At 46.2% G+C, this 14,128-nt stretch overlaps 2 protein-coding genes across 3 annotated transcripts; both read right to left on the bottom strand.

The window, feature by feature from the left end:
* Positions 1-2: 2 nt before the first annotated feature.
* On the bottom strand, positions 3-6,836 carry LOC135443806 (nucleoporin NUP42-like). Of its 2 annotated transcripts, none has more exons than XM_064704472.1 (7): positions 6,696-6,836; positions 5,122-5,371; positions 4,367-4,461; positions 3,972-4,048; positions 2,040-2,126; positions 833-917; positions 3-693 (listed from the first exon to the last, which is right to left on the bottom strand). In XM_064704472.1, exons 1-7 carry the CDS (start codon positions 6,802-6,804, stop codon positions 80-82), a joined length of 1,317 nt encoding a protein of 438 aa, XP_064560542.1. In that variant the 5' UTR covers positions 6,805-6,836; the 3' UTR covers positions 3-79. The 2 variants fall into 2 exon arrangements, with proteins under 2 accessions (XP_064560542.1, XP_064560544.1); XM_064704474.1 differs by having other exon boundaries at positions 5,122-5,295; positions 6,696-6,828.
* Positions 6,837-9,980: 3,144 nt separating this feature from the next.
* On the bottom strand, positions 9,981-13,857 carry LOC135443805 (nucleoporin NUP42-like). The gene is made up of 5 exons (XM_064704471.1): positions 13,795-13,857; positions 12,862-12,933; positions 12,295-12,381; positions 11,090-11,174; positions 9,981-10,956 (listed from the first exon to the last, which is right to left on the bottom strand). The coding sequence occupies exons 4-5, from the start codon at positions 11,124-11,126 to the stop codon at positions 10,361-10,363; spliced, it is 633 nt and encodes a 210-aa protein (XP_064560541.1). The 5' UTR covers positions 11,127-11,174; positions 12,295-12,381; positions 12,862-12,933; positions 13,795-13,857; the 3' UTR covers positions 9,981-10,360.
* Positions 13,858-14,128: the final 271 nt, after the last annotated feature.

Below are 14,128 nucleotides of genomic sequence, written 5' to 3'. Positions count from 1 at the left end.
CATGTTTATATTTGTAATTTTATTCCTGCTGGAGACTTCAGAGATGAAACAAAAGTTAAAAGTAGAAATTTATTTCATTTCAAAACATGTTACTTCTGAATAAACTTACAAGGTCAAAAGCATTTAAAAGTTCTACTGGTGGTGGCTTCAGAGGAATCTTTCCAATTGTGAACTCCTTTGCTTCAAACTGCAGCCACTCTTCAGCTGACAGTTCGCTCTTGGGAGTGAATAGCTTGTCTGAGGCAGGGCTGGCATTGGCGGCCGCAGCGGACGCTGAGGTGACAGGATGTGCAGCGGCACCGCCGCCCTGCCCAAATAAAGCTCCGCTCGAGGGCGAGCCAGAAGGGCCTACGGTGGCACCAAAGGCTCCAAAGGCTGCTGCAGGGCTGCTTGCAGAGCTCCCAGCAGAAGCACTGCCAAAGCCTGAGAAGCCAGAAGTCCCAAAGGCACCAGCCGTGGCAGCTGCTCTGAAGGAGAAGGAGGCTGCGGAGGGAGCGGCCGGGCTGCCAAAGCCGATGGACTGGGCTGTGCTGGGAGAGGATGCTGTCCCAAATGCAGGAGGATTTGCAGCAGCAGAAGAGCTCCCAGCAGCAGGGCTGCTCCCAGATGATGCTGCACTGATGAGGCTGGAACTGGCTTTAAAGGAGAAATTGCTGGCACTGGTGCTGCTGCTGCTGCTGCTCACAGGAAAGCCTGCAAGCAGAGAATTGACAAAAAATATTAGAATTCATACCCAAGGGTTACTAATCAACTGCTGTATTGCAAAGATGTAGCAGCAGCAGCAAACTACAGAAAATGTGAAAATGTTTTGGCTCTTAGAACAGGAACTTACTTGACAGCCCAAAGCCTGAGGTTTGCTGTCCTCCCATTCCAAAGGCAGGTGCTGCTTGAGTGCCTGTGGCCTTGAAAGCAGAGAGCTGAAAAAATTCCAGAGACATACATGAAAACTAGATTCCAAAACAGGGAATATTCTCTCACTAGCTAGTTGAAACAAAACCAGAGCTGCCCACTCCTACTGAACCCAACTCCAACCATGCTCAACAGTGATCATTCCTCACAACTGTCTGTTCTTGCAGAGCTCTAAGTGCTCTAGGGCCATACCGGCTCTTCTCTGTAAAACCCTCCAGAAATGCAAACCTGTAACAACTGATCGATTTTTGCCTGTCAGTCCATGACCTGATCCCCCCTGGGAGCTCAATTTCTCATCTCCTACAATTCCAGGTTGTGCTCTGTGACTGTACTTAGGGCACAGCTTTGACTCACTCTCTTCCCTGTCCTCAGCACATCTGTGTCTGTCACCCTCTCCTGTGGGAAAGCCCAAATCCTGCTTGTCCACCCTCAGCACCGAACAGACCAAGGGCTGGCATCACATCACTCAACCTTCCCTGCACTTCATGCAGCCTGCACTCAAAGAGAGCCACTTCCTCTGCCTCCCTGATTATTTCATGTGGGCTTGAACTCAGGCATTTGCTTCTGCAAACCCATCTCCATTCACAAGTGTTTGTCACCTTCCCAACACCAATGACTCTTTCTGTCTTCAAATGGTATCCAAAGGCTTTTCTCCCACCTATCCCTCAATTCTGACATTGGCCAAATGCTCCATTTATCCTAAGGTGTCCTGGAGGGGAATTCTGCTCCAGTCTGCTGATCCTCTCTTGGAAAAATCAACATCAGCATATGGGAAAAAAAGGTGTGGTGGGGATTGGCCGCTTCCTGGTCATGTACACAGCCAGATGCCAAACTGAAGCTCTGGTTGTTTTCATGGGGCTTGCAATGAGAGTATTCCAAAGCTGGGATCCAGCTGCTGCCTTGCTACCATGGAACCATCCCTATGCATGATTTTCCCCCAGTTAACTGAAGGGCTTTTTAATAGCACCTGGGATTCACTGATTTCTGGAGTCCTAAGACTATGCCCAGGTTGCACATCACAATTGCCACATCTCAGAAATCTCTTTTTAGCCATAATAAACATCTGTGTAAACCACTTCATGAAAAATCACATCAGGCACAGAGACATGATGCCATTTGTGAATACTTACCAAAGATGCCTTTGTGGATGCATTTAAACCTTTCAACTGAAGTAGCCGATTTTTCCACTGTACTGCTAACGTCTGAACAGCATCTATCTGAAAAGGGGGAAATAAAAGCATGGTTTTATTATTTAAGACTTAAAAACAAAAGTGTCATCTGGCAACTGAAGGGAAAAAAGATATCTAGAATTAGAAAAGAAATTTCCGTAACCCAAGAAGATATTTTCTTTCCAGAAACTTCAACGTGAGGAGCTGATATTTTTAACAGAGAATTCCTTTAAACTCTCTTACTATTGTCCTTAAACCAACCCTTTCACTTTACATGGGAGTAACATTCAGACAAGTTCTGGGACTTTTCAAATCCAAATTCTATTTTTTTCTGAATTAGATGCTGGGGGGGAAAATGGAACAAAACAAGATATGTAAGTTTTATATATATGAGAACAGACTCTACAATCTGGCCTTTCCACTTATGCACTCACTCACTAGGCTGAAGTCCTAAGATTTACCTTAGCTTCTTCCACATTTTTTGAAAAAACCCCACCTAATTTCAAACCACTGTAATTCAGAACAGTTCCATTGTATCATCCTAAAATAGTTACTTTTGATGAAATTACCTTCCCTAATTTAAATCAACCCCCTGAGTGTGATCCATCAGATAACTGCACAGAACAGTGCAGCAAGAAATGGTATCTGTGTCTTGATAACTGTGATTTGCTACTAAGGAAAAACCTAAAAAGTCTTCAAACAACCTTTCAGGAATTCCAAATGTGTACTTCCTACATTTATACTTAAGTTTAGCAACACACCTAATTTGATGCCTGGCCTAATTGAATTTTCTCTAAAACCTAGACAAGTAAAACACCTAGTGTCACAAATGCCTGCAAAAATTGAGTGAGTAATCTTTTTGTAGACAAATTCCTTCATTTTTCAAAAGAGTCTTACACCACAAACATCAATAATTCTTTTGTGTCTAGTCACATGCTGGAAGATCATGTTGCTTGGTATCTGCTCCTGTACAACAAACTGGAAAATTCAGATTTTGACCCAGTTTAAGAATAGAAACATGGAAAAGACATGCTGTACTTAAACATCTTGTAAGAGAACTGTTTCATACAGTTATCATCTATACACTGAGAGTTAGGAAAATTTGCATTTACTGCTTTGATGAGATCACTATTTATTTATTTATTTAAATAGCCATGGAGAGCAGATTGTTTATTATTTGCTGTTTATTTTTATTTTAATTGAAATTTAAAAAAAATATGTGTCTCCTGTCTCTAAAAATGTGATTCTGGTAAATCTAAACCTATGAAGCACAAATGGTGACAAGAGCAATTCCTTCTGTAACACAGAACCCAGAATAGGAAAGAGTGCAATGTAGTTTGAATTAATTTGAATTACTTGCATCTGTCTAACAGCCTAATTTCTCTCCTGGCACAACAATAAACTGTTAGCTTCCTTGGTATTGACAGGACTACAAGGGAGGAATGATATATACACACTGAGAGATGTTTTATATAAAATATATGCCTCACTTCCAAATGAGTATATACATATCTGTTTCTAGAAAATAAGTTGCTGCTATTTTCATCATTAATTCCCTGCAACAAAGGTATGTAAAAGAACAAGGCCAAGTTCTATTTAAAGCACCAAATAACCACCTATAACAATCAAACTGCCTAATAGTGTACAAGGCATTAAACTTCTGAGACAGGATTCAAGTAACTTCTACAAATAACACACAGGAGCAGGGACAAGATTCAGTCAAGGAGTGTCTATTTTTGCATTCACTTTGATGCACAGGAATTGAAAAATATTTTGGCATTCTGATAATTTCCTAGAGTTGGAGATAAATAAGTCTAGAGTTGCCACCTGAAGAACAGCAACAAGTCCTGTCCAAAGAGAGTCCACACCAGCCAACATTTGATAAATACTTACATAATTCCCAACGATATTGTTTGCTCTGCTGTCATAATACTCCACACGCAGCTCTTCTGGCGAGACATCTGAAAAGCCTGCAAGGACAGGAAGAATCAAAAACCTCCAAGAAAAGAGACTGATACTTCCAACTGCCCTCTACAGTATAAGGACATGGACCTTGATACATTGTCTCTCTTAAGAGAGCTATAGTCAGAGACAAAAAAACCCCATTCATTAGAGAGTGTCAGAGGTGTGAACGTCCAAACTGAATTTTCCCTCCACTAATATTCCTTTCTGTTGTATGACAAGGCAAATCATCACCTGGCAAATGGTTGCTGAGAGGTACAACAATGTTGCAAGTCACAGAAACGTCCTCAACAGCAGCAATACACAACACTGAAAACATTACCTACCTGAGACATTCGGCTTTTCTTTCATTGGTGAGTAACATGAAAATATCCATTGTCCAGAAGATTCCCAAATTTCCATGTCTTTCACTACACATTCACTAACAAAAAAACCAAAATCACAGATGAAGGTGAAATTGCATGATCAAACCAAAAATGCCAGTAACAACCAATTCAAACAATTGGTGTGAATCCAAATTTAGAGTCAAAAACCTGCTACCATGAAAACCAATTGTTTTCTTAACGTAATCTCAAAAAAAGTAATGGAAAGTGTTTCCAAAGCCTTGCTTCTTTGGGAAATCACGCTGCTGCTTCTCAGTACCTGCCTGCAGGTGCTGGTCACTTGTAGCTGACTGTAACATTCACCTCTGTGAAACCAATAGTTTTGCTGTTGGCAGAAAGATTTGTTGTCTTAAGTGACAAAAAACAAAATAAAATAATTCATTTGCTTAAAGGGGCTTTGATTTCTTATTTTCAAGCACTGAAATCTGTTTCCTTCCTTATCCTCCTGATCACAACTTAAATACCACATCATCTTTACTCACAGTTGACTGTTTGCCCAGCCCAGGTGCCAAACAAGGATCACTTCCTCCCCATGCCAGCATCATTCCAGAGACCCAAATGAAGTGATGTTCTCTATGTTTCTTCCCATGTCCCAGCTTTCTCCTCACAATCCTGTCCTCTGCATTATCTCTAGGAAATCAGTGAGCTTTCAACCTGCTCATTCTAAATGCTTCCAGTAAGACAGGACTGTAACTTACAGAAGTCTCTCCTCTTCATCTTTAGAGCCATCAGCAACACTCTGACTGCTGGCTAAGGCGGAGAACCTGTTCTGTGAAAAGTCTGCATTTCTGCTGCTGCCTCCTGACGATCCAAAGTCAGAGGAGCCAAAGAATCCTCTTCCGTGATCTCTGCTGCCACCCCACGTGTCAGACCTGAAGGAAGATGGCTGGATAACATTGCTGTATCTCTGGTTAGAGGCACCCCATCCTCCTCCTCTTCCGCTAGTACCTGCCAATTAAAACAAACAAACAGAAAAGCAAGCAACAGACATTTAAAATCATTAAGATATGAATCAATATCAACAAAAACTGTAAGTATAACTAGTCCTACAGTGACAATAAAAAGTCTGAAATTAAAACATAGTTTTTTCCTAATAAGTTAACCTCATTATTAAGTCAGCCTAACTAGTGAGTTACCAAGGGTAGCTCTCAAGTCCTTCTTCTCAAACAGAACAGTTTGGGTTGGAAGGCTCCTTTCAAAGTCATCTAGTTCCATCGCCCCTGTGCCTTAATGAGAGAGACACCTTCAACTACATCACTGTGCCAACAACTCGTGGCACTAAAGACACTGGCTCAGTTTTGCTTAGGTTGTTTCATGAAGTAACTACCCCAGGAGAAAAAGATTGAATTGAATGCACTGTAAGTTTATGTTAGGGGCTCCTGCCTCCGTAGCTCCAGTGGGGGCTCTGCTCCAGCACAGTGTCCTCCTGAGTTTCACTTTGAGACCTCAGACACACCTGTGTGTGTTGTTACAGGCAAACCCCGACCCTCCTTCCAGCAGGAATAAGGACAAGTGGCTGCAGTGAGTTCCTGCCGTGCCATCACTGCAGCCCTCAGCTCTCTGTTGTGCCCCTTTCCTTCCCAAAGCCCCCAAACACCCAGAGAAGGGAATGGAAATAGCCTTCACTGGGTACAGCTGCTGGAAACTTGCTCGCTGCTCATGAGAACAGAGTTTTCCAAGCCGTTTTCCCACTGCCTTGAGGCACATCCCGCAGCCCCAGAATCACAAAATCAATCAAGTTGGACAAGCTCTGAGACCATCGAGTTCAACCAAAGAGCACCTTGACCAAACGGACCTCTGTCCACACAGCACCGTGTCAACTAGACCATGGCACAAGTGCCACATCCAGTGACCTCCAGGGACAGTGACTGCACCACCTCCCTGGGCAGTCCATTCCAATGTCTGGTCACCCTTTCTGTGACTGCCCAACCAACCCTCCCATGGTGCAGCTCACGGCTGTGTCTCCTGGTGGGCTGAGAGAAGAGACCGACCTCCCCCTGCCCACAGCCTCCTGTCAGGCGCTTGTGGAAAGCGACAAGCCGCCCTCCAGCCTCCTTTTCTCCAGGCTAAACACCCCCAGCACCCTCGGCCGCTCCTGACAGGACCTGTGCTCCAGACCCTCCGTCAGAGCTCAGCTCGGCGAGTGCCGAGCCAGAGGCTGCTGCCGACACCCGCCCGGCCCGCTGTGCTCGGAGCGGCGCCCGGGACGGGCAGCGCCGCGTCCCCCCGTCCCCCCGCCCTGTCCCGTCCCGTCCCGTCCCGGCGCGGGTACCGTGGGCCGGGGGCGGCCCGGGGCGGCCGGCGGCGCCGCGGGGGTGCTCGTTCCAGCAGCGGTCCCCGAAGCGGCAGTAGCCGCGCAGGAAGAACTGGCAGACGCCCATGGCCGCCCCGCCGTCGCGCGGCTCTGACGCGCCGGGCGGGCGCCGGGCGGGCCCGCGGGTGGGGCCGGGCCGGGCTCGGCCCCGGGCAGGGCCGGGGAAAGGCGGGAATAGGCCGGCGCATACATCCCGTCAGAGCTGGGGATAGCGCTGTAACCAGCTGCTGGTAAAGCCAAAAGCAGATTTGATTTGTGCTGTGCAAACCTGCAGGCGCGGACACAGTAAAATAGCCGCCCCTCGGCTGTGACCGCCCCTGTCTCACATAAACTCCATATAGCCTGCGCGGTAAAGCGCTTCTGTGCTGTTACTTTACGGGGAGACCAAGGGATGTACAGCCCATGGCTACAGAATCAGCAAGGTCGGAAGAGACCTTTAGGATCACCCAGTCCGACCACCAGCCCATCCCTACCACTGCAATCCACAAAACCACATCACCCGGCAGATCCAGGCACCGCTTAAACACCCCCAGGGATGGTGATGTTGTCTGCAAAAACTGGATTAATTACCCAGTGAGAAGCCAATAATTACACATTTGAAAGACTGTTTATTTCACAGTTGCACAAGCCCGGGTGCTAGATGGTACTCCACAAATCAAGCACACCAACTGTCAAAACTTTTTCTATTTATATATTTTAGCAAACAAAGGAATTAGCATTAATTGGCTACAAGTTACACAGCTCTCTTACTAATTCGCATTCTGTCTTCTATTGGTTAATTGTTCTCTCACTTCTCATGTCAATTAGTCCGCATGCTCACTCTTTTTCTTCTTGTGGGCCCATGAGTTTTTTGGGTTGGTGGTCCATGAGCTGCTGGTTACAGATCCCCCTGCTGGAATTACCTTTTACCCAGTCAGAGTTGGTTTCAGCATAGTTGCTGAGTTGTTTTTATTCTTTTCTTCCTTATCTTGAGGGTTCTGACAAATATTCTTGTGGCATGTAAATTCTGCATTCTTTTTGTCCATTATCAGTGGTAACTCCTTCTTCCCAAGCTTTGTCAACCTCACCCAGGGCTGAGATCACTGAAGCATGTCAGCCCTGAACCCTAACAAGGCAATTCTACCTACAAGTAATATGTTCTTCTAACACATGAGCACATTTAGAGCTTGCCAGCTGCTATCTCTTTCAGGGACTAAATCTCCCTTCTTGTTGATTAGGCTTAAAAGTATATAAAAATCAGGCATTAAACAACATTCTTTCTTAGGAAAACCGTACCACATATTGCAACAGTGACTCCCTGGGCAACCTATTCCAATGTCTGACCACACTAACAGTGAAAAACGTTTTTCTAATATCTAACCTGAATCTCCCTGTCTTAGGCTAAGGCCATTTTCTGTAGTCCTCTCACTGTAGGTACAGCATAGCTTGGAGATGTTGAGCTGTTGCTGTCTGAAGTGTATAAAAGTGGCTGGCTGGCACACAGAGGCTGTGCTACATTTAGGGATTCACTGCCCATGTGCACAGCCATGTAACAAAGATCTCTGTGCATCAGCCACAGCATCACCAGCCAGGCAAGGGAGGGATTGTCCTGCTTGGCTCTGTACTGGGGTGGCTTCATCTCAAATCCTGGGGGCAGTTTTGAGCACCTCAGGATAAGAATGATATAAAGCTGGTAGAGAGCATCCAAAGGAGGGCAGTGAAGATCAAGAAGGGCCTTGAGGGGAAACTGTCTGAGGACCAGCTGAGGGCACTTGGTTTGTGCAGCCTGGAGAAGATGAGATGAGTTGCAGTCTACAACTTCTCAGGCAGTAGAGGGGCAGGCACTGACCTCTTCTCACCACTGATCAGTGACAGGACCTGAGGGAATGGCCTGAAGTTGTGTCAGGGAAGGTTTAGGTGGGGTATTAGAAAAAGGTTCTTCACCTGGAGGCTGGTTGGGTGCTAAGAAAGCCCCCCAGGGAAATCGTCACAGCACCAACCTGGCAGAGCTCAGGCACATGGTGTGACTCTTGGGGATGGTCCTGTGCAAGGCCAGGAGTTGGACTCGATGATCCTTGTGGGTCACTTCCAAGTCAGGATATTCTATGAACTCTACTCTGCGTGCAAATCTGCTTCTTGCACCCAGTGGAATCCATATTTGGGAGTTCTGGGTGTCCAGGTGGGATGGCCACAAGCCTTGACTAGACCATCTTGCTTCCTCTGGCAATGGATAATTGGATGAGACAGGACTGCTGCATGTACTGACCAGCTGATCATGGACTCCATCAAATCCTCTCCAGTCTCAAGGTGCAATGCTGCAGAGAGACTCGAGTAAGTGCAAAAAGGGGAATAGAATTCTTGGATCAGTAGGTACACCAGTGTTCCTCTTTCAAATGGTGCATATTTATCAGTGTAACCAGTCAGGGGGACTGGGGTTGTGTAACTACTGAAGGTCTGGACCTAAGGGTAAAGGAATTGCATAATCTGAATGCTATTAAATTAAATGATGGGAACATGCCAATGCCCAATTCTTCCCCATAGCATCTAGGATGCATCCCCAAAAGCTGGAATGTGTTTAGGGGAGATCCAGTGACTAAAGATAAAATGAAGAGATATTGTCATCACGAGTGGCCACTTTATAAATTGGAGTATGGGGAAAATGTGTCATTGCAGATTAATATTATTTTACAGTGGATGTTGGAAAAGGGGATGAGGTTTTATGTGGAAATGTTACTTCCCTTCATTCCACACCCCTAAAACAGCAGGGTGGAGATGGATAAAGAGGATACAGCTCAAAATATAGAGCACAGACAAGCAGTGGGGTCAGAGCATCAGCCATTTTTTTCTGGACATGTTCCTTGTACTACTTTTGATTTTTTGAATTGGAAATGATCTGTTGGTTCATAATGAGAGAATCCTGAAGGAATGTATCAGCTTTTGGAAACTATCATGCTGACTCATAGCCCTAATTGGTGGCATATGTAGGCTATATTGAACCCCTTTTTAATGTGGATGAGAAGAGAATGGTATTAGAGAAGGCAAAAGGATAGGCAGGGGTTTTGGGCTCTGAAATGGCCCCTCCTTCTGACCTGAATCCCTGTGCCAGTTGTGGACAGGAAGGGTCAACTTAAAGATGTAAACGTTAGGATGCTGGAGGATTTTGATAATTAGTGAAGGGGACTGGAGGAAATTATACAGGCATCCCTCACAGATCATCTAGTTTCAGTAAAGTTGGGGAATAAAACAACAGATTATAGACAGATAGCAAAGGCACACATTCAGTAATAACTATCAGTAAGGGCTCACCAAAAAATTTACAATATCAATTGTTGGGACAGTGGGGAAAATAGCTTTTGTGGCCAGTCCTACATCCCACGGACTGTACATTTGGAGATAATACATTGATACAAGAGTAGGTTTTAAATATCTGACTGAAACATTCTTTTTTTTGACACCATATTTTTCATATAGTCTTTGTACAGAATTTCACAGGACAGCACATAGAAGGAAATGTTCTATTTTAGTTTCAACAGTTCATCTTTCAGATGTAAGAAGTCCATCCCAATACAAGGTTCAAAAGTTTATACTTGTGCATTTGTTTCTGCAGAAGAGAACTGAGAAAGGAAATAAAAATTAACAACATTTCAGAATAAACTTAAAAGGTCAAAAGCATTTAAAAGTTCTACTGGTGGTGGCTTCAGAGGAATCCTTCCAATTGTGAACTCCTTTGCTTCAAACTGCTGCCACTCTTCAGCTGACAGTTCGCTCTTGGGAGTGAATAGCTTGTCTGAGGCAGGGCTGGCATTGGCGGCTGCAGCGGACGCTGAGGTGACAGGATGTGCAGCGGCACCGCCGCCCTGCCCAAATAAAGCTCCGCTCGAGGGCGAGCCAGAAGGGCCTACGGTGGCACCAAAGGCTCCAAAGGCTGCTGCAGGGCTGCTTGCAGAGCTCCCAGCAGAAGCACTGCCAAAGCCTGAGAAGCCAGAAGTCCCAAAGGCACCAGCCGTGGCAGCTGCTCTGAAGGAGAAGGAGGCTGCGGAGGGAGCGGCCGGGCTGCCAAAGCCGACGGACTGGGCTGTGCTGGGAGAGGATGCTGTCCCAAATGCAGGAGGATTTGCAGCAGCAGAAGAGCTCCCAGCAGCAGGGCTGCTCCCAGATGATGCTGCACTGATGAGGCTGGAACTGGCTTTAAAGGAGAAATTGCTGGCACTGGTGCTGCTGCTGCTGCTCACAGGAAAGCCTGCAAGCAGAGAATTGACAAAAACTATTAGAATTCATACCCAAGGGTTACTAAACAACTGCTGTATTGCAAAGATGCAGCAGCAAACTACAGAAAATGTGAAAATGTTTTGGCTCTTAGAACAGGAACTTACTTGACAGCCCAAAGCCTGAGGTTTGCTGTCCTCCCATTCCAAAGGCAGGTGCTGCTTGAGTGCCTGTGGCCTTGAAAGCAGAGAGCTGAAAAAATTCCAGAGACATACATGAAAACTAGATTCCAAAACAGGGAATATTCTCTCACTAGCTAGTTGAAACAAAACCAGAGCTGCCCACTCCTACTGAACCCAACTCCAACCATGCTCAACAGTGATCACTCCTCACAACTGCCTGTTCTTGCAGAGCTCTAAGTGCTCTAGGGCCATACCTGCTCTTCTCTGTAAAACCCTCCAGAAATGCAAACCTGTAACAACTGATCGATTTTTGCCTGTCAGTCCATGACCTGATCCCCCCTGGGAGCTCAATTTCTCATCTCCTACAATTCCAGGTTGTGCTCTGTGACTGTACTTAGGGCACAGCTTTGACTCACTCTCTTCCCTGTCCTCAGCACATCTGTGTCTGTCACCCTCTCCTGTGGGAAAGCCCAAATCCTGCTTGTCCACCCTCAGCACCGAACAGACCAAGGGCTGGCATCACATCACTCAACCTTCCCTGCACTTCATGCAGCCTGCACTCAAAGAGAGCCACTTCCTCTGCCTCCCTGATTATTTCATGTGGGCTTGAACTCAGGTATTTGCTTCTGCAAACCCATCTCCATTCACAAGTGTTTGTCACCTTCCCAACACCAATGACTCTTTCTGTCTTCAAATGGTATCCAAAGGCTTCTCTCCCACCTTTCCCTCAATTCTGACATTGGCCAAATGCTCCATTTATCCTAAGGTGTCCTGGAGGGGAATTCTGCTCCAGTCTGCTGATCCTCTCTTGGAAAAATCAACATCAGCATATGGGAAAAAAAGGTGTGGTGGGGATTGGCCGCTTCCTGGTCATGTACACAGCCAGATGCCAAACTGAAGCTCTGGTTGTTTTCATGGGGCTTGCAATGAGAGTATTCCAAAGCTGGGATCCAGCTGCTGCCTTGCTACCATGGAACCATCCCTATGCATGATTTTCCCCCAGTTAACTGAAGGGCTTTTTAATAGCACCTGGGATTCACTGATTTCTGGAGTCCTGAGACTATGCCCAGGTTGCACATCACAATTGCCACATCTCAGAAATCTCTTTTTAGCCATAATAAACATCTGTGTAAATTATTTCATTAAAACTGTCATCAAGCATAGATATGTTGCCATTTGTGAACACCTACCAATGCTGCTTTGGCTACTGCATTTAAAGCTTTCCACTGTATCAGCCAATTTTCCCACTGTTCTGCTAACAGTTCAACAGCATCTATCTGAAAAGAGAGAGAAATAAAGTGCATATTTTTATTACTGGGGAAGGCTTTAAAAAATAAAAAAAAAGTGGTCTGACAACAAAAATATTTAGAATCAGAAGAGAAACTTCACTAATCCAACAGAGGAATTTTGCTTTCCTTCCATTTCAAGGGGAAAAGATGAATTTTTTGTTATTAATACAGGATTCATTTAAATACTCTTACTGTTGCCCTTATATCAAATTTTTATATCTTTATATAAAGAGCAATATCAGATTGGACATTCTGAGCCAGAGATCTGAGGCAAAAAGATGATGGTATGGTAGACCATATGGACCAGCTGCTTTTTTGGCACTCTCATTGGTGCACAGGAATTGAAGGATATTTTGGCATTCTGATCATCTCCTAGAGTTGGGAGATAAGTCAAGAGCTGCCACATGAAGATTGGCAACAAGTCTTGTCCCAAAGACTGTCCCCATAAGTCATCATTTTTAAACTTACACATTTCTCAATTATAGTTTGCTGTCATAGTACTCCAGGTGCAGTTCTTCTGAAAGAAGACATCTGAAAAGCCTGCAAGGACAGGAAAAATCAAAAACTTCCAAGAAAAGAGATTAATACTTCTAACTTCTAACCTAACCTCCATATTTACAAAAGACAGGGGCCTTGGTACATCGTCTTGTCCTGAAACAGTTACAGTGGGAGACACGAAGGATTCATTACAGAACTCCAGAGGCGTAAACGCCCCAGATGAATTAGCAAACGCCGGCTCTTTGAGCACGAATAAGGACAGGCAAGCGCTGCCTTCGGCTCTCCGTTTAGTGCCTCGCCTTCCGAAGCTGCCCCACTCCGAAGGCGGCGAGAACGGGAACAGCACGCAGCTGCTGCAGCCGCTCCCGGCAGCAGAGGTGCCCGGGCTGCTTTCCCACGGCCCCGTGGCCCATCCCGCAGTCCTTCAGGCAGCACACAATCCCGGGAGTGCCGAGCCAGAGGCTGCCGCCGACAGCCCCAGCCGAGACCCGCCCGGCCCGCTCTGCCCCGGGGCTCCCGCCGGCAGCGGCCGCACGGGGCGAGCACCGGGGCAGGTGCGGGAGCCGCCCGCGTCCCGCCGCGCTCGGGCACGGAGCGCCGGGGGTGCGGTGCCGCAGAGCGGGGATGCCGCTCCCGGGGCCGGGACCGAGCCCCGCAGAGCCGAAGGACGAGCGCGCCCGCCCCGCGCTGCCGGGGACTATTCACCCCTGGCGACAACGGGGGCCGCGAGTTTAAAAGCGGATGCAAAACAGATAAAAGTGCCTGTCCAGTCTAAAAAGCACTGTTCCCTCCAGAATTCCAGTAATTCGGAATCAAGGAGTGGAGACACCAGGAACACGTATCGTGGCCAGGAGAAGTGAAAAGGCAAGGGAAAACAAAATAAGTCGCACACCCTTCACTTACTGCTGAATAAAGAAGGGAGCTGCAGGAACCACAATGGAGACCGTGAGTGCATCGAGCCCTGTCTGTACAGGCAGAGTTGTAAGGATGAGGAAGGAAACGAGGATCAAGTCTACTAAGAAGTACTGACTTGGAAAAACCAGGATTTACTTAGGAGAAGCTGGAGGAACTTCAGAACTAAAACAGAATAAAAATCCACAGCACAAGCGAGGTAGAGGCAGGCAAGCACCAAATTTTGAAGTTTACTCACTAGTCTCATAGAACCAGACCTGAAAAAATCAGCAAGTTAGAAGAGAGGCGACAAAACTACAATGCATCTATGAATAAACTAGCACAG

This window comes from Zonotrichia leucophrys, chromosome 2 (assembly GCF_028769735.1).
Source record: "Zonotrichia leucophrys gambelii isolate GWCS_2022_RI chromosome 2, RI_Zleu_2.0, whole genome shotgun sequence".
Taxonomy (NCBI): Eukaryota; Metazoa; Chordata; class Aves; order Passeriformes; family Passerellidae; genus Zonotrichia; species Zonotrichia leucophrys.
The sequence above is the reverse complement of the archived record's forward strand: the minus strand, read 5'-3'. Positions and strand labels throughout refer to the sequence as shown.